General features: G+C 42.9%; 1 protein-coding gene across 10 annotated transcripts in view; it reads left to right on the top strand.

Annotated features, from left to right (window-relative positions):
- Positions 1–20,664, top strand: part of Plb1 (phospholipase B1) — a 129,982-nt gene that overhangs the window by 54,171 nt on the left and 55,147 nt on the right. For all 10 annotated transcript variants that reach the window (XR_007348139.1, XM_048804612.1, XM_048804610.1 and 7 more), the window contains 7 exons: positions 816–879; positions 8,748–8,806; positions 10,828–10,901; positions 12,370–12,413; positions 17,974–18,082; positions 18,665–18,716; positions 20,112–20,192. Coding sequence is in view for 9 of the 10 variants with exons in the window: in XM_048804612.1 (XP_048660569.1) it covers positions 816–879; positions 8,748–8,806; positions 10,828–10,901; positions 12,370–12,413; positions 17,974–18,082; positions 18,665–18,716; positions 20,112–20,192 (483 nt within the window). In the remaining variant the exon portion in view is untranslated. The remainder of the gene's footprint in view (positions 1–815; positions 880–8,747; positions 8,807–10,827; positions 10,902–12,369; positions 12,414–17,973; positions 18,083–18,664; positions 18,717–20,111; positions 20,193–20,664) is intronic.

Raw genomic sequence — 20,664 nt, 5'->3', positions numbered from 1 at the left:
ACCACAGAATTATGAAATCACATGTTAATAAATACAAAGCATTTATAATATTTTTGTGGCATAGCATGAGTCCTATATAAGCATTGCTCTTATTATCATCTGATAGGAGGGAGTAATAAACTCCTTCAGGACACACTTAGGAAGCACAGGCTGTATACTTCTAGGCTCAGCGAGTGCAGAGACTCAGGGTCAGTACTCCATAACTATTTATTTGTTGACTGAATAAATAGAATGATAGATTGATCCAGGGAATAAAAGCCTATCTTGGGACATTACTTGCCATGGGAGGGAGGATGGACTTCATGCCGAAGTTAATACAGAGTAGTAATTTACTTCTTCAACCAACAAATACTTGTTGAGCATCTACTGTGCCAGCCGCTGTTCTAGGTTCTGGGGACACAAGAATAAAGAGCACAGACAAAACTCCCTGGCTTCATGAAGAATTTGGGCAGGGGAGTGCCATAGCTGTGTTCTATTGAGAGAGGCCACTCTGAAGGGACTTGGGAGGCTGCAAGCCTATGAGCCAGAAGTTGGTGGCTCTGGGGAAAGCTGCAGTGTTCCAGCCAGAAATAACCAAGGCTGAGCTCAGGCAAGGAGGAGGCACCAGAGAGGAGGCGGTGGATTTGGAGCACTGGGAAAGGATGCTGTGGACAGTGGGATAGGAGGGACGAAGGGAAAGGAGGAAGAGTAAAAGTCACCAAGGTTTTTGTTTTCTAATTTTAAATTATAGTTTTCAAAATAGAGGTCTACTCCTGACCCAGTTTCCAATTTAGCAAGATCCATTTCTTCTTATTTCTCTGTGTGTCTCATTTCAGGTGAGAGAAGGAACAGAAATCATATGTCCTGACAAGGACCCCTCCAACACAGTCCCCACCTCAGGTACACAGCTTTGGTCAGTGAATTTTAAACTCATGGGAAGCCTGAAATCATCCGAGTCAGAGCAACCTCAGGACGGTCAGGCAGCCTAACCCCACACTATCTGAACTACTCCCCAGGGGATTTGCAAGGACAACAGAAATTGTTCTCTCTGTGTGTGTATTTACAAGGGCACATGAGTATTTGATTAGTCTTTAAAATATGATAGCATCATTATCAGGAAGCATTTATTAAGCACTGATCCTATGGTAGGCCGTATTCTGAAAGAGCCCAAGGGTAGTTGAGTGAATTGAGGTCACCATCTCTGATTTGAAAGTGAAGTGACTCTTTGTCCATGAAAGGAAAAGTACATTTAAACTGAGAAAGCAAAACTAGCCAGTCCATAGTTCCCATCCAGGTTACCTGCGGGTTGCACTTGAATGCTACACAGTGCCCACAGTACACACACTCCTACAGATGTGCATTCTCATGCCTCTCAGTATTTCTTAAATATGAGCCTGTTGCTGGGTTCTGAATGTGAGACTCATGGAATGTTCTATGAAGTCATCAGCAACCTCCTCAAAGAGGTGCTGACCAAGGACTGCCCCTTTTCTTCCAAACAAGGAACCTAGGAATGAAGGCTTTGTGCATATGGCCTATGTGATGTCACCTGGTAGCTCTCATGACTCAAAACATTAGCCCAAGAGCATCCGTGCTGTGAGTCCTTGTGCTTGGTCCTGGAGGGTGACTGGATGTATTCATTTATTTGTTCACTTCATTAGTTAAAGAATGGTTTAATGCCTCCTGTGTACCTTCTAGAAGTTTACAGTCTAGTTGATCTATTGCTCTCATGGCTTCAAGATTATCAAAAAGATAGAAAATTAAGTTTGGAGATGTCACAGTGCCTCCAAGGACTTTCCCTGGATGAAAAGTCTTTTCATGATGAAAAGTGGTCAGATTGACTCCTTGTGCTGTGAATAGAGGAAGTAAATGCCATGGCTTACACTTGCCCTCCACATATGTCAAATTAAGCCAAATGCCTGTCAAGTAAGTTAAAAATCTTGATATTGACTCTGTTCCATGCTATAACACATAGTTCACTGTATTTAGTCTCTTTTTTGTTGCTATAACAAAGTATCCGAAGCTTATACTTATAAAGAAAAGAGGTCTATCTACTCACAGTTTGGGAAGCTAAATGTCCAACATCAGGTGACCTATCTGTTCAGCCTCTGGTGATATCACCTTGACTAGGTCACAAAGTGGTAGAGAAATGGGAAGGGAATTGGTCATGTGTGGACATGCCAAGTGCATGAGGTGATCGCACTGTATAACAACACACTTTTATGAGAACTAATTCATTTTGTGAGACCAGCATTAATGTCTTCCAAGAGCAATGCCCCCAGTTACCTAATTACCTTGCACTAGGTCCCATCTCTTAAAGTAATACCACTACACTGAGGACCAAGGCCAACACTTGAATCTTTGCAGGACAAACCACATCCAAACCATAGAAGGGACACAGATCTTACCATGCATTTATCTCTAGACTTTTTGTCCCCACACTTAGTGACAATTCATTCCTATTGGTTAGTTTACCATTGGACTTTAATAGCAGAAATAAATGGCCAACCTTCTACATGGGACCTCCTATGGCAAAAACCCTTACTCAGAGATAGAGATATGTGTGTGTATGTATATCTGGATAGAGATAAAATGGCAATCTGAATGTTTTAATAGCCATACTTTTTACAATGAAATAAAATCTATTCCTTTCTAATCTTATCACTCTGAAAGGATAATCTATGATTTTTCGATCTTTTGATTGCATTTTGATTGATAACATTTTGCAATCTTTCTGAGTTATGTTTCTGTCATGACAACCAATCCATTAGGACATATCTCAACATCTAAAAACCAGATAAAATATGAGCCTCTTTACCCCCTGACCCTGAAGATCCTTGTACTTATTGGTGCTTGAAGATTAAAGAGCAAGAAATCTCAAGACCTTAAGATCTGAGATCCCTTGGTGATAGGGGCTGTTTGAATAAACAGCTAGGTAGATTTAGGGCTCCCTGAGTTAGCTGATGTGACAGGGGACCATAACACTCACTTCATCTACCCGGGGGGAGCACTCCTACATGAGTGTTCCAGATTCTGAACATCTAGAACATTTTTTTTTTCTGGAAAGTGTTATCCAGAAAAATGACCACTGCTAACTGAACAATAATGAAAAACATGTTTCTATGACTAACCATACTTGTTCTATTGTGATCAACGAGGGAGGATTGATAAGGAGGCACAGGGTCACCACATTATTTTCCCTTGATAATTATCATGTTTCTAATGAATTCTTTTCCTCTTCTGGAGACCATGTTTGCAGTCATGCCAATTCTGATATATGTCTTGGAAGAACTGGTCACCTTATGTTGATATCTCCAATGCCTCAGCATGTGATAGAAGCCCAATAAATGTTTGTTGGATGACTCTGAATTACTCTAATTCATCAAATCAATTCTCAGAGTTGAAAAGATCTAAAAAAATCAACCAGACCAAAGTGACTTCCATTAAAATTATTTTGCACTATCATAACTATTTTGCCTTCAGAATTGTTTTCAAACCCTTCTTTACAGTCCCCTTTCTTAGTGTTCCTCTCAATCCACAGATGCATGGATCTAAATATCACCCAAAATGATATTTCATAATAGGATAGTGCAAGTCATCACAGTCTATGGCCTTTGACAATCTGGGTACCTCATTCTCGTCACGCTTCATAGCTCATGGGTGATGAACCTCATCCATTGATTTGTGGGGCTTTAAGATAAGATATAGAGAATTGATACATGTAATTTTTTATAATCAATTGGCATTTGGTAGTCAATAAAAAATAAATGCTATTAAGTTTTCCTTCCCAGTCAATGCATATGTGCAATTTGCTGAGTGCTCTGTCTCAAGGGCTTGACAATTTTGTAGACACTTGAATCAATATTTTATGTTACTGGCTGGCCCTCTCTCACATGGGGTTAGGATAGCCAAGAAAAAATATGGTGGGTCTAGTAGCTGACTCGAGGTTTTCCCAGTAAAAAAACTTCCTGCAAATAAGAATGGCCATGAGGAGCGAGAGGGAATGTAGTTTGGTGGCTATCTAGTGGAACTGGCTATCTGAGGTCAAACTGCTAAGTCCATGGAGAGGGAAAATTTTGTAGCTTTTGAAAATAGGGGTCCCCAAAGCTAATTATATGCTGCTGTCACCAATATGACAAGCCAGCAAGATTCATTCATTTTAAACCATTGATTCCTGCTTTAGTTTCCAGTATCATTTATTTAACCCATTTAGCTACATTAAACTCTTCAAAAACTAAAACAGGCCCACTTATAGCACCAGGTGGCCATTGCTAGTGGTCCCAACCCATTGTGAGCCAGCAGTGTAATGTTCACGTACTAGGTCCTGAAGCTGTTTCTATGGTCACCACCTGCTCATGGCTCCTGTGAGTTGGCCTAGCGTGTCATCAGAAAGTCATGGTGCCCCACAGGGCCAATAGTCTGCTCCTCCCCAGGTGCAGCCAGCCTATTGAACAACTGCAAATTCACCCCCAAGACATTTATTCATGTTTCCTTGCCCCACAGTTGTTATCTTTTAAAACTTTAAGATCTGTAAAATCCCTGTCACAGACCACATAGCCTTTAATTTAATTCTTTTAAATTAATATATATATATATATATATATATATATATATATATATATATATATATACATATATATTTTAATTGGCACATAGTAATTGCACATACTTAGGGGGTACAGTGTGGCATTTCAATACATGTATACAACGTGCAAGGGTCAGACCAGACTAATTGGCAGACCTACCACCCCGGGCCTGTATCATTTCTTTGTGAATACATTTCTTGAGCTTCTGCTCCGTGCAAAGTATAATCACATAAACTCATACCAAGGACTCCAAGGGCAGAAACAAGGTTTCAGTCTGTGCCAGCAAACTGCTGCCACTGTGGAGGTAATTTCACAAATCCTTAATATCAGAGAGTGAATGGGATGGGCAGCCCTAGCTGACAATTAAGAGTTGGTTTTTCAGATCATAGCTGCAGTGGTTTAAGTTGCTGGGGTCCACAAGACAAAACACCAGTGCCCAGCCCTGTTCCTGGGGACAGCTTTCCATGTACTAGAGACTGTCTTCCCCATTCCTTACTCTGTGGAAGTTTCCCCGCTCTTCCTAATACTTCATCAGAGCTCAGAGGGCCTTCTGATAAGAGGCTCTCTCTCTAGAAATCTCGATGAGTTAATCATATGTTTATCAACTTCTTTCAAGGTAATGGACAGTTTGTACCAGATAATGTTTAGCTAATCAGTCCACACAAATTTAATCTTATCTCTAAATGGTTCTTTTTCCAAGGAGAGCAATTTCTAAAGCACTTTGCTGTATTCAAGCCATGCCTTTGTCGTATATGATGACATTATAAATCTCCAACCAAGGTCTACAGAAAATTAAACCAATGAAATGCTCTGGAGTTCATCCTAACAATAAAATCCCAGATAAGTCACCTCCTCCCACCCAGGCTGATTCCACTGATTTATTATCTCTTGCTGAGAATCCTTCCAAGTGATCAAGTGGAAACCAACTCCCCCCCAGCCCTGAAACAATTTGTCTCTCTTTTTCTACACACACACACACACACACACACACAGAGAGAGAGAGAGAGAGAGAGAAATGGACAAATTTAGAGAAAGGAATGGCCAATTTCAGCCACCTTTTTAGCAAATCATAATAACAAAGCTTTTTGAAGCAAATCTGTCTATCTCGTCCATATTTTACTAGCCTCCAAAGATTTCCCCTACCCTTTGCATACCAGCTCGTGTTCAGAGAATTCATTCTATTGTGGCAGTAAGAATGTAGTGATTCACTGTCATCACTAGGAGCTAAAATAATCCATCTCAGGTTGAGGGGGAAGGGGCTTATTTTCCATTTGGCTGCCTTTTTGACCCACAGCCTGACTCCTTTGAGAAAAGGTCATTTTCAAGGTCTCCAGCTTAGCCCTGTAGATGTGTGCTAACATGTGCAGCTGACTTTGTGATTGTATATTGTTCTTCTAACCACATAATGTAGCTGTGGAAGGCTGGGAGGTATCAGCTATAATCATGTAGAAGTGTGTGTGTGTGTGTGTGTGTGTATTCAAGGCATGGTGACCAGGAGGAGGGAGGACTCAGAAGGAGGTCACTCAGTGAACCCACCCTCCGGCTTTACACTATGGCTGCAGTTGTGTAAGAACCAATTTGTACATAGACATGGCAGGAATGGCCCTGGCCTTTTCATGTACATCAAAGATAAGCCACTGTCAACAGCTTCAAAAATAAAGAGCGTCTCTACCATTAGTTCTCAAAGTGTGGTCCCAGATAGGACTGGCAGCCTCAGCAGTACCTGGGAATTTGTTCGACTTGCAAATTCTTGGACTCACCCCAGATCTTCCAAATCAGAAATTCTGAGGGGGACCCGGCTGCCTGTGTTTTAACAAGCTCATCGGGTGACTGACGCAAGTATCAGGACTGCTAATCTGAATATTTTGTATGCATATATTCAGAACTTTGGGCGTGTCAGTTTGTGTCCTATCATAGGAAGTAGCAGGGACTTTTCCCATGAGAGCAAATGCTCACGGGCATGGCACTTCCTCCTGTACAGACAGCACGGCCAAGGCTTCTCATGCGAGGAGACAAGACCTGAAGGTGCTTCTGAGCATCCTTTCTTCTGAATGCCGAACAGCCTGCTATGCAGATATCATTACTCAACTATGATTTGGGTGTTGAGGGGTGCTACGGGTTGACTGTAGTCCAGCTATGCCAAAAGGATTGCCCGTGATTCACTGCAGCAGAGAAAGCTGCCCAGGAGGCCTCCTGAAGACAGCTCCAGTTTATTCATCAAGCAATGGGCCACTTAAATGATAGGCTTCTGGTTCCAGGGTGGGCCAGTCCCTGGAGCGAACACTATTAGCTTCTTCTGAAGCAGGAGAACTATTCTCACAACTTAGTGCAGCGACATTGTACCACCAGAGATAACAGATCGCATGTGTGAGAGCAAAGATGAAGCCATGGCAAAGTCAGGGTGACCTTGGGAGTAAGGTATTTGGGGGGAGAGGGAGGAAAGTTTATGACTGAAGGGACAGAGCTATATATATGGCATGAGGAATTCTAGGTGTGGTTCCCAAAATGTGCTTGGAGTCATGTTGACTTGTGTGTGTTAGGCAAAAGGGATAGATACCCATAGGGTAGATGCATGTATGTTCATAAACACATACACAGCAACACTCATCTTCATCTCCTGACTTGTTAGCCAAGAATGAAAGACCCCTATCCCTAGGCTACCTTTCCAGTGTTATTTTGTGTTAGTCTCACAAGTCCTTAAACCAAATTGTACCACTAGCTGTGCTTTAAATACATACATTTTACTCTACTGTAGCCCCTCTACCCTTCCATCCCAAACACCTTGCCCTCCCTCAGACTCATCCCACCATTCCCTGGGGCCTAATTCATGTGATGCCTTCTCTATGAAGTCTGTTCTGACATCCTCCCCTGCCATGCCCCTGGGGAGCCCATCCCTCCAGCTCTGGACCTTCTTAACAATTTGCACCTCCTACAGTGCTTATCAAGCTAAAATTTTCATAAGTAGGGATGCCCCCACACTCTCCATAGCCTGTGAGCTAAGGGAGAGCCATCTCCATTTCTGGTCACTGTGTTGTCCTTAGAGCAGCAGCTGCTGCCCTGGTGCCCAGCAAGCTTGTTGCTGGAGTCAATAGCTACATGACAGTATGTGATAAAATGCAAGAGATTCTTAAAAAACTAAGAAATTTTTTAAAACATTTAAATTATAAAATCCGATATAAAACAGTTTAGTACTTCTTCCCCAAAAGGTTACGCATAGTATTATCACATGATTCACCAATTCTACTCTCAGGGTAAATAGCCAAAATAATTGAAAGTAGTTTTCAAATAAATCTTTGCACATAGATGTGTATGGCAGCACAAATGCCCATGGATGCATCCATGGGTAAAGAAAAGTGGTATGTCCATTCAGTGTAATACTACTCTGCTATGAAATATCTGGCATATTGATGTATCCAATCATATAGTTGAACCTCGAAATCATTATGCAAAGTAGAAGAAGCCAGACACAAAAGGCCACATATTGTGTAACCTATTTATCCTAAACATAAGTAAATTCATAGAGAGATAAAAGCAGATTACTAGTTGCTAAGGTCTGCAGGGAGGGAAGATGGGAAGTGATTTATTGATGGGTACAGGGTCTTCCTTTGGGGTAATCAAATATTCTGGAACCAAATAGTGCTGCTGGTTGTACATTATGATTGTTAACCTTGAAATAGGTTATGTTTGGTGACTTTTACCTCAATTAAAAATAAAAAACTCAGTGGTAAAAGTACTTCCCTTTTCACTCCAGAGAAATTGGGTTGCTCTTTCATAGGATGATGTAACATTTTATCCCAAATCACATCAAAGCCTGGAATAGATTAAATATGGATTCCATCTCCACTACAATTCCTTCTTTACTCACAAATAGCCTTGTAGCATCTGTGTGACCCACAAAGCAGAAGATCCCCTTTTAGAGCTCCTACCTCTGCCCCAAGGAGGAGACCCACACTTGGGCTCCTGGCTGCTATTGCTTAACCCTAAAATAAAATCCAATATAAAACAGTTTAGTTTAGTACTATCCCATCGGCAGGATGGGATTCTCAGATCTTTTGTCCAAGGCGTGTTCCTATAAACTCACTTTCTCTCCATTTTCCTGGAAGATGTTCACTGGTTTTCAGGGGAGAGAGGTCCAGAGATTTCCTGGAACTCCTACGTGCCATTCACTCCAGCTTGTATCCTTAGTTCACAGGCTGAAGGCGGCTGACATCAAGGTCATTGGAGCCATAGGTGACTCTCTCACGGTAAGTTACTCTGATTTTAGAAGGGAAGGGTGGGAAGGGAGGTTTTGATGGATTTGAGAATGTGGAGGAGGAAATGGAGAGAGGAAGTTTCACTCCTGGCTCTTAAAGATGGTCCAGGCCTCATCTCCGGGCCTTCCCCATTCTATCTGCCCACCCCAGCATCCAGCGTTCCTGGCCCACCATGTTTTCCCATCTCTACTCTGACCTCATCACTCCCCCTCCCCTCATACTGGAGTGAATGGGAAAACAGGAAGTGGAAGGACCTTTGAGAGAGTTTGGGTGGCAGAAGTGGCCACCCCAAGTCACACAGCCCATCAGTGGTAGGAGCATTGGACTAGGTCTCCTGGCCATGGTGTAGAATGTCTTCAGACCCAGTGGTTTGATTTGTCCATATAGGAAAGCTGAGGGAAGGTGCTGAGGCAGGGGTGAGGAGGCCCTGGGACGGGGACAAGTGCTAATGGGGGCAGGAAGGTACAGGGGTGAGAAACAGGAGTCAGTGGAAGAGGTGCATGTTCCAAAGATAACCAAGCCCATCTCTGCAGCTGCCCAATGGTCTACCCTAGACATCACAAAAAGCAATCCACAGAGAACAGAATCAGGCCCTTAGAGAGCCTGGATCTGGGGTTCCCAGATGTCTCCAGACATAAGCACCCATCCAGAACCCAGCTGCTCTTCCCTGAGGGGTTAGTAGAGTGTGGACTCTCCCCAGGACTGGATGACACCTTTCCTGTCTGTGCCTGTTCACAATGACATTCGCTTCCTCAGTATACCCACAACAAGAAGTCTGACTTTCCTTACATTCAGCCAATAATGAAGGTGTAGTGACTGCCAAAGGCCACCCAACTTGTGCCCAGGCCAGAACTCAGGGATCTAAGTCCAGGATCCTACCCTTGTATTGTGGCAGCCTCCTCCATGGCCCTCTGCAACTCCTTACCCCCAAGGCCCCACTGTAGCTGCACAGAGGCACCTTCACACACTGCTCATCCCAGCCACATCCTGCTCAGTGGGGCCTGATGTTCCCTCCATCTAACCCCCTGGGCTCCTGAAAGATGCTCTTAGGAAAAGGAGCCATCAAGAATCCTATGGCTTGCCAGGCACAGTGACACATATCTGTAATGCCAGGCACAGTGACACATATCTGTAATGTCAGGCACAGTGGCACATATCTGTAATCCCAGTAACCTGGGAGGCTGAAACAGGAGGACTACAAGTTCAAGACCAGCCTCAGCAAATTAGTAAGGCCCTAAGCAACTTTTCAAGACCCTGTCTCAAAGTAGAAAAAAATATAATAATAAAAAGGGCTGGGTATGTGGCTCAGTGGTTAAGTGTCCCTGGATTCGATCTCTAGTACCAGGAAAAAAAAAAAAATCCCATATCTGCTCAGGACTACCTGGGGAGGCAGCATCTTGAGTGTGACATACCAAGCAGGTAGCATAAGAATTGGGTACAGAAGATTGGGGAGCAAACCCTGGGAAGCATCCTCAACGTGCCCTTTAGAATGACTCTGCTCAGGAACAGCATGCTTCAGGTGAGTTACATGCACCTGGAGAGGGGTTCACACTGTAGGGTTTTAAAAAGCCCTACTTTTAGTTCAGCTGGATTAAGAAACATGGGATTTCATCATATTGCTATTTTTAAAACTGTACATGTATGAGACATAAGGATGTGAAAGGATTATGGTATGTTTCCTTTTAGGATGTATTTCACGACTTTAAAAACCGAGGAACATAGGACCCTGAAATAGGCCCGCTAAGGAATACATGCCATGGCTTGTTTTGAGCCCTGGGCTTGCTGCTTGCCCTTGGTCCTGGCCCAGGCAGCCTTTCTCAGGATGTGCACAGTGGCAGGCTCTCCCCAGGGGAGCCTTTCTGAAGAGGCAGGAAGTGCCTGCAGATGTGGCGCCATCTAGATCTGGACTGCAGAGAGCATCCAGGCGGTGGTGGCTGGGATGAGAATGAGGAGGCGGGCAGCTGGGGGACCAAGGGAAACCGGGGAACTCATGCCTCATTCTTCCCTCTCAGGCAGGCAACGGGGCCGGGTCCAAGCCTGGGGACATCATTGACGTCATAACTCAGTACCGAGGCCTGTCCTGGAGGTGAGTGAGGGCACAGTAGGGCCCTGAAGACCGCAGAACCTTCTAGAAAGCAATGCTTCAAGAAGGGGATGGGCCTCCTAGTTCTTTTTCATGACTAATTCTAGGTTTAATTTGAGGAAGGTATTTACCAGCTCCCTCAAACCCCCATAGTCCCTAATACAGGAGGTGAGATCTGAACAGGAGTGGGGAGTGGGGGCTGGGGGAGAAACCACATAAATGTTTGGGTTGGAAATGCTTCTCTGTATTCTGTTTCTCCCTCTGTGATGTAATCTCAGAAGGAGGTAGTGGCCTGAGTGATGAGTGGGTCCTGGCTTTGAGAACTGAGTTGTATCTGAGCCCCACCTACCCAGCTCTATGTGACCTTGGGCACATGTTACTTAACCTCTCTGAGCTTGTCTCTTCATCTTGGATGCAAGGATAATGTTATTGCTCAAGGATTAGTGAGAATTTAAGTGTCCTGCCCAGTGCCCGACACAAAATAGGTCTAAATGGTAGATGGGATCATTATAAATGGCCTTCATTCTTCAGAGGAAGCAAGGCTCAAGAGAGGGCAAGCAACCTGTTCAAGATCATACAGCCAGATGATAAAAGAAAAAGAAACCAAGAAGATGGTTCCTGACCCTATTTGGCTCATTCTCCCAACACATATTACTTCAGGCAGGCTGATCCTGCTCTACTTGTGGTCTAACCACTGCCACAAGCCGTGGTGAGGAGGACTCGCACCGTGTGATAAAAGGCTGGCTCAGGAACATTTGGTGTGTCCTCAGCCTGGAATGTGGCATCTCCATCCTGCACCTGCTTTAATCCAAGTGCAGAATCCCTGGCTTCCTTTTCATGTTGTGCAGTTAAACCCTGAACATGGGGGGAACCTTTTTGATGCTTCTAGCTGTACTTGGCACAGAATAAGAGGATACAGAAGAGCAGAGATTCTGGATAATGCCATGTATTTCCATGCCTAGGAACCCATCTACCTTTGGTCTTCTTGGAATTTTAGCACTGGACTGGGAGATGGTTTTCATCTAGACCGTGCCCTTTAAAAATTACTTTTAAACAGGAAGAAAAAGAGCAGGGAAAAATGCTTAAATTGTATTTTTACTAGTAATAGTAACAGGCAGCTGTGGTGGCTAGTTGGGGAAGGGCTGGCAGAAGGATGGCCACTGTACCTTTGTAAAGCAGGGTGTGGGGAACCCACCTAGTCACCCCCGCCCCCTGCAGACAGGTCATCGGAGCTCAAAGTTCAAAAGCAAACAAAGCAACCATGACAGCTTAAATCCATTTTTGGTGTGGATGTGACAATTGGTGGGAGAGGGAAAAGCACTGTACTCTGGTTTGCTGTTCAGTCCTTTACCTACACGATGGGGAGAGGGCCCGCCCTCTGGCTGTATTTCAGGAGAAAGGTCTGTTCTGATTGTCTGAAGCTGTCAGCATCGCTGGCATTTAAACCTCCGTTTTCTTTTTTGGTTCCCAGTGTCGGCGGAGACCAGAACATCAGTACCGTGACCACCTTGGCCAGTGAGTAGCGCAGCCTGAGTGCCTTGTGGCAGGCTGGGGGACCTGCGCCCTCCGCAGCTTCTCCTGGAGCGAAGCGCGGGCGGCGGGAGCCAGCTGCGTGCAGTAGGGGGCGCTGCTTCCCCAAGGCTGCCACCGCGACCCAGCTTTCTGAGTGGGATTAAAACTTTGGAGTTTGGGGTTTTTAAAGAAGAAGGATAAGAGAGGGAGGAGAATTTCCTTTGTTCAAGGAGGAGTACGAGAGGGAAAAAGAGCTCAGACCAAATCTTAGTGCAGATTATTAAAAAAATGAAGAAAAGGGTGGGAATCCTCTCTACTTTGCCTGTCATTCTGAGCAGAACATCCGAGAGGCCCAGAGAGAAGCATGGGCTGCCTGTTGAGATTCTGTGTGTCGCTTTATGAACCGCAACGAAAGATAAAGCTTCTTTGTTCAGACTGTGCAAACACAGCCGTGTTTGGAGCTTAACATCTTTCTTGATTACTTCAACAACAACCTGCTTGGAATGATTTTTTTTTTTTTTTTTAAGCCTGGCTGCATTCTCTGGCAGGTCTTATTCATCTTTTGATTTTCTTTGGTACATACACATCGCAGTGCTTTCTTAAAGTACACCTGCAGTGAATGTTAATGTTGAGTTATTTCCCTTCAAAGTCTTCTGGCTAATAAGTTTGCCTAAGAGGGAATTAATTGGTCTAATTCACATTAACTTTTCTCCTAGATATTTCTTTGTAATATATCTTTAGGAGCCAAGAAATTATTTAAATTATTTTTGTTGTACTAGGGATTGAACCCAAGGCTTTGCATGTGCTAGACAAGTGCTCTACCACTGAGCTACACCCCAGAACTGCCTTCCCCTTTTAAAAAGTGTGTGTGTGTGTGTGTTTATTAATGGCACTGGGAATTGAACCCAGGGGCATTCTACCACTGAGCCATATCCCCAGTCCTTTCCCCCCCCCCCATTTTGAGACAGTGTCTTGAGAAGTTGCTCAGGCTGGCCTTGAACTTGTGGTACTCCTGCCTCAGCTTTCTGAGTAGCATGAGCCACATTTTAAGTTGCTGAGACTTTGACGACAGGGATGCTAATCTTCACTTAGGCAGAACTGATCAGACTTTACATTTGTTATCTGGTTGGGTTATTGGCATATCATATTGAATTTAAATAGGTACAGTTCTATGCCCCAGTACTCCCTGTCCTCTTGATTTCTAGTCTACATGCAAGAGCTATAAATAAACTGCCCTACTGCTAGGCAATAGTTTGGGATGCTTTTGTGAGCATGATTAACTTGGGTATGACATAGCCTAGCATATACAATAGTTTGCTGGACTTTCTCATTCCCAGGCTGTTACTGTAGACAAGATGATTGGAAATCATCTAGTTTAAGATCTTTTGCCAAAGTGATTTACAAAGGATTAAGGCAACATCAACCCTCAGGTGGATCCCACCCTCTGATACACTTAACCCAAGGAATGGTGACTATTCCAACTTCTTTTTGTTAGACATGCAAAGATAATTTGATTGTAGGGGCTGAATTATTCTTGGGAGAAATAACTACAGGGAAATGCGTGAGAAGTTTATGAGATTGTAAGCTCAAAAAAGAACCTCTTCCCAAGCCCCTGTTCAAGTATATTGGCATATACTCCAATATACTCTACTGCTGGGTGCTCAAAAAATAGGAGAACAATGTTCTGATGACATCACTAACGTTGGCATTACTCCCTAAAGAGAGACACAATGATCCACGTACTGATAATTATAGCCATGAACAAAATCTAGGGAGGAATAAAAAAGAAGACTGCTAACTCTCTCTTCTGAAAAGGAACTTTAAGAACCAGATTCTATCAGGTAAGGAAACAGGATGGAATGTTCCTGGCAGAGATAACTGCATGAACCAGCAAGTTCTTGCCCTTTCCAGTGTATCATTCCTTTCTATGACATTCCTGCCGAATAGCTACATAGCTGGTGCTCGACTCCTCCAGTAATGGAGAACCTGCTACCTTCTAGGACAAACAGTTCCGTTTTCAGATAGCTCTAGTGTTTTAATCAGCTTTTTCATTGCTGTGACCAAAAGATCTGACAAGAATAATTTTAGAGGAGGAAAAGTTTATTTGGCATTCATAGTTTTAGAGGTCTCTGTCTGGAGATGTCTGATTCCATTGCTCTGGGACAGAGGTGAAGGAGAACATCACGGCAGAAAGATGTAGAAGAGGAAAGCTTCTCAGGTCATAACAATCAGGAAGCAGAGAGAGAGAGAGAGAGTTCCACTCACCAGGGACAAAATGTAAACCTCAAAGCCCCCCCACCCACCCACAGCAGCATACCAACTCCAGCCACTCCCCACCTAACTACAATTACTACCCAGTTAATTCACATTGGGATTAATCCACTGATTACGTTATTACTCTCACAACTTAACCACTTCACCTCTGAACAATTCTTGCATTGTCTTACACATGGGGTCTTCATATCCAAACCCTAAGACCTGGTAATTTCAGTTTTTCTATTGAAGCCATCAGGATAAGCCCAATCTACCTGTATTAAGTGTTAGGAAGAACCAGCAATGCTGGGTTCTAAAGGGCATCCTTCTGGATGACATGAGGCCCTGATATCCCATCTGCCATACAGTTAGTCCCATCCCCACCTCCTAGTAGACTAGGACAGGGGAAAGTGCCTGTATTGGACCCAAGACACCATGGTTCTAGCCTAGCATTCTGTTTTCAGTGGCTATAGGACTTTAAACAATTCTCCTAGCCTGTCTGAACTTCATTTTATCTCACAAACATTTAATGAGCAGCTTGGGAGGCCCTAGAGTATGTACAGACCCTGCTCTGAGGAGTTCTCCACGAAGTTGGGGAGATGGGAAAATGACAAGTGAAGAGTAGATCCATTGTGGTAAAGCCCAATAAACTAGATAACTTAGATGAAATGGGCAAATTCCTAGGAAAAAACAAACCATTGATGTGAACTCAATAAAATAAGAAAAATTAAAAACCAAATAGATTTATAATAATAAAGAGATTGAATTAGTGATTTTAAAACTTTCCATACACACGGAAAAAAATAAAAAAAGGCCAGGCGTTTCTGGTTTCACTGGTGAATTCCATCAAAACACTGGGAAACCAAGTCTTGCAATATACCAAAAAATTATACCACACAATCAAGTGGGATTTATTCTAAGTCCAAGAGTACAAAGTTAAAAAACACCAAAATCGATTAATGTCATATACTATGTAAACAGAATAAAGGATAAAACTATATGATTGTTTCAATTATGATGATCCAGAAAAGACATTTTGTAAGGTCTAGTACCCTTTTGAGATGAAAACAGTCAATAAAGTAGGAACAGAATAAAGAATTCCCAAATCTCAGAAAGGGCATTGATTAAAAGCCCACAGCTAATGTCATGCTTAATGGTGCTGCCTGCTGGGGAATAAGATGAGGAATAAGATACTTTACTCAACTTTTTACTGGAATTTCTAGTGATGACAGTTAGGTAAGAAAAAGTATCAAGATTGAAAGATTAGAACTAGTAAATGAGTTCAGAAAGTTTATGGATAAAAATATATACAGAAATCAATTGTATTTCTATATACTAATTAATAATCTGAAAATGAAATAAAACAATTCCATTTACAATAGCATCAAAAAGAACAAAATACTTAGGAATAAATATAACAGAAGAAGTGCATTTCTTTTGGTCTTAAGGTCACGAAATATTGCTAAATGAAATTAATGTCCTAATTAAATAAACATCCCATGTTCATGGATCAGATTTGATTTTTATATTTCCCAAATTAATTTACATATTCAACATAATCCCTATCAAAATTCCAGGTGTTTTCTTTGCAGAAACTGGCTATTTATGTAGAATTTCAAATTTATGTAGAAGTTCAAGGGACTCAGAATATCCAATATAGTTTTGGAAAAGAATAAATTTGGAGAACTCATACTCCCCAGTTTCAAAACTTAACTATAAAGCTACAGTAATTAATATGGTGTGGCCCTGGCTAAGAATAGACTTATAGCACAATCCACTAAAACTGAGAGTGGGAAATGAACCCTTATACTTATGGTTAACTCATTTTCAAAAAGGAGGCCAATACCATTCAATGGGGGAAAGAATAGTCTTTTCAACAAATGGTACCAGGACAATTGGATAGTCAAGTACCTAAGAAAAAAGTTGAAGTTTTACCACCCACAATATATAAAATTTAACTTTAAATGGATCATAGACCTAACTGTAAGAGCTAATATGACTTCTAGGATGAAAATATAGGAGCAAATCATCATGATTATATTTTAAACAAAATCTTCTTAGATAAACTACCCAAAGAACAAGTAGAAAATAAGTAAATAAATATTGTTCTTCAAAGGATATCATCAAGAAAGGCAACCCAAAGAGAGAAATATTTCTCATATGTTTAAATGAGAAACTTATATCTAGAAATTATAAAGAACTCTTAAAAGCCAATAGTAAAAAGATAACTCAATTAAAAATGGACTAAGGATGTGAATACCGTATCTTCAAAGAGGACATACAAACAATCAATGAGCACATGAGAAGATGCTGAACACCAGTAGCCATTGGTGCAAATCAAGAGCACATTGAGATACTGCTTCATATCCATAGCATAGGCATAATAAAAAGACAGATCAAGTATTGGTGAGGATGTGGAGAAGTAGGAGCCCTCATGCACTGCTAGTGGGAATATAAAATGGTACAGTTGTTTCAGGGTAAAGGCCTGGCAATTCCTCAAAAGGTTAAGAAGAGTTACCATGTGAGCCAGCAATTCTCTCTTAGGTATGTATCCAAGAGAAATCTACACAAAAATTTGTACACAAATTTTCTTAGCAGCATTGTTCATAATACCTCAAAAGTGGAGACAACTCCAATGTCCATGAACTGAAGAATGGAGAAATATAATATGGCATATCCATACACTGGAATATTATTTAACAATAAAAAGGAATGAAGTACTGATGCATGCTACAACATGGGTGAACGCTAAAAACGTTATGCTCAGTAAAAAGTGCCGGCCCCGAAAGACATTGTAGTGTATGATTTCACTTAATATGAAATGTCCAGAGTAAGAAAATCTTTAGAGACAAAGTAAATTAGTGGTTGCCAGAGGGTTGGAGGGAATGGGGACTGACTGCTTGTAGCGCAGGTTTCTTTGGTGGAGATGGGAAGGTTCTGAAATTGTCATGTTGGTGGCTTGACTGTATGAATATACTCAAAATGATCACACTCTATGTCCTTTTAAGTTGGCAGCTTTTGTGTCATGAATTATATCTCAACACAGCTTTATATATTTTGAAAAAAGACAAAAATGCCTGAGAAAGCACCTAACCTGGACTTGCATGCATTAAACAGTAATTTACTGGGCATCTATTACGTGCTGCCCATGGGCTGTGTAGTTAAGCTGGGCACATTTTATTCTCATGCTGACTAAACAGTAGGGTAAGAGGGAGGACTGTCCCTAACACCCAATGGTACTCGTCATAGGAATTTGACGATTGCTTTGGGGTACTTGCTAAACATGTCTCTCCCTTCCTTATGTTTCCAGACATCCTCCGGGAATTCAACCCTGCCCTGCAGGGCTTCTCCATTGGCACGGGGAAGGAAAACACTCCCGGGGCTTTCTTAAACCAGGCGGTGGCAGGAGCCAAAGCTGAGTGAGCTGGAGCACCCTGGGGGTGGGCAACGCTGAGCCCAGGGGGTTGGCCTCAATGGGGGTTTATGGCTGAAGGTGGGGAAGGAGTATTTGGGGTCAGAGGCTGGATGGGACTCTCCTAGTGTCCCTTGCTGTTGGACACAGACATCTGCTACTCTGTTCCTTGTCACCTTGACAGTGGGGAGGGTGCTGAGGTCATGGCACCTGCCAAAATGAGCACGTGCTGAGCTGTACATGACGTGAAACATGGACCGGCAGACCTGTTGGCCTTGGGCAGGCCTGGCTGGGAAGAGAAAGAAAAGTAGATCACCTAATATGCCACTCACCAATCAGTCATCCTGAAAGTCACCCCTCAAATGTGCAGGGCTCTGCTCTTTCCAAGCACAGTCATTCCTCCTCCCCATCCCCCAGTAAGAGCCTCAGGAAGGAAGGAGCTCTGAGTCGTGGCCTTCAGTCCTGCTTTCCTATAGGAGCCCCTGGTTCTCCTCTGCCCCTGGTTCTTCTCTGTATCTGATCTGCTCTCTGCTAAGTTTTTCTCTCAGTCTCTGCTCCTCATCCCACTTTCTTCTGTGTGTGCCCACAGGGGTTTACCGGCACAGGCCAGGAAGCTGGTGGACCTGATGAAGAATGACTCAGTGAGTCTGGGGAGTCAGGGAGGGACTCCTTGGGACAGGAAGTAGGCAGGATAAACCCATGGACATAGAGAAGGTCGGGTGGGGTGAGAGGTACGTGGGAGTCAGGCTGGGAATCTAGCAGTCACGGTTTAGGCTTGGACCTCTGCTCCTCTGACAAGAGGCTTCCCATTCATTTGTTTGGTCAGTCAGCCAGCTGTTCAGATTAAACACCATGAGCTGGAAATTGGGCTGAGGTTGGGAATGCACAGAGGAGTGGAACACAGTCCTGTCCTCAAGAAGAAGCTCAAGGGGAAGAACAAAACCCAGGAAACAGTCGACATATGCTATATAAAGAGGGTTATGTGTAAGGTAGAGTAGGGGTGCAAAAGAAGGGGCAGGCCCCTCTGCTTGGGGGATCCAGGGAAGGGGACTGAGACTGTTAAGGTAGATTCCGAAAGATGAACATGAGGTTCTCCCGCAAATGAAAGCAGATTCTCAATTCAGACCTTTTGGAGCTGTTCCCAAGTGGATAAAATAATTTTTTTTTTAAAAAGAGGAATTGGGATTAATTATTTTATATGTATTTTACTGTATTCCAAAGTCTATTATTGGTAAGTTTCTGAATATTTCTATCCTTATGTCAGATTTCTCTGAATTTTTTAATCTTTCTCCTTTTCACTCTTCTGGAAGCCAAAGAAGCAAAGTTACATAGACCAGAGACAATGTAAGAGATTGCAAGGGCCACAAATTCTTGGGCCACCATTTATAGAATTTGTATGGCCAGACCCTTCCACCCAATCCTGTGACTTCAAATATTTCCCCGGGTCCCTCCTGGAGGATGCAGGTGCCAAAGGTTAAAAAAACAAACAAACAAAAAAAAAAAACCCAACCTTTTCTGAGCTTCTGAGCATGTGAATAGAGTTGTGATCTTGCTCTGACCAGCATCTCTAGCTGATCTGTTCATGGGCAGCTTTGACTTTAGTGTATGACCTGAGTTTGAGGGCTCCCTTACTTCATGGAAGATGGTCCTTTCTCCCTTAAGGAAAAGTAAGTATTCCAGGTTTTTAGAAGGTCCCAGAACTAAACTTTCCTTCCCAGGGCAGGGTCCAGCTTCTTGTATCCCCCACCCAAAGCTCAGAAGGCACCAGCATATCCACTCCCACCAGGACAATTGAAAATTGTGACCTGTATGCTGCTATGTGTACACAGAGCCACATGGAAGTCCAGTGACTCCATCTAAAATAAATGAACCATTTAGCGTTGATGACCTCAGGAATCCGAAATCAAAGAACTGGAAATATGAATGTCCACTACATTCTCTGGCCTGTGGAGATCCTTCACTTCCCATGTTCAGCACTTTGTATTTTTCTGGACTTAACTCTGAGACAGGTACTTACTTGTTCCTATTCATTTCAGAGGATAAATTTTCAGGAGGATTGGAAGATAATCACCCTGTTTATAGGAGGCAATGATCTCTGTGATTTCTGCAATAACCCGGTAGGTCTCTGGGCTCTTCAAGACTCATTCTCACAAAAAAAACACCTCCTTGTTCTAACACCTCCATTTCAGAGGGGCCAGAGGAGGGACAGGCCTTCACTAAATCACTACATCTGGTCAATGTAGTAGATCCAGACCTTTCTGTAGCTCCATGTAAAAGAAAGGCCATTTCCCTGAGGACCAGGAGCTTGGGATCAAAGATGGAACCATAATGCTGGTTGCTTGGCTTCTGGAGAAGCACATCTAGGTTCGACAGGGCTCGTGGTTTGGATTGGAACCAGCCTGAGATTAACCCTGGAACTCAGAGGGCATTCACCTCCAGGGAGAGATGCAACAGGACAAGCAGAATCTAGAAAATTGATCCTGATGAAGTTTCCTAACCAGAGGATCCTGGTCAGATCATTCTAGAAACCGGGATAACATTCCCATGATCCAGAAAAGTCTTGCCTGTCTTCAGACATAATTATAAATC

The sequence above is a fragment of the Marmota marmota genome, unplaced genomic scaffold, assembly GCF_001458135.2.
Source record: "Marmota marmota marmota unplaced genomic scaffold, marMar, whole genome shotgun sequence".
In the NCBI taxonomy this organism is placed as follows: domain Eukaryota; kingdom Metazoa; phylum Chordata; class Mammalia; order Rodentia; family Sciuridae; genus Marmota; species Marmota marmota.
The sequence above is the reverse complement of the archived record's forward strand: the minus strand, read 5'-3'. Positions and strand labels throughout refer to the sequence as shown.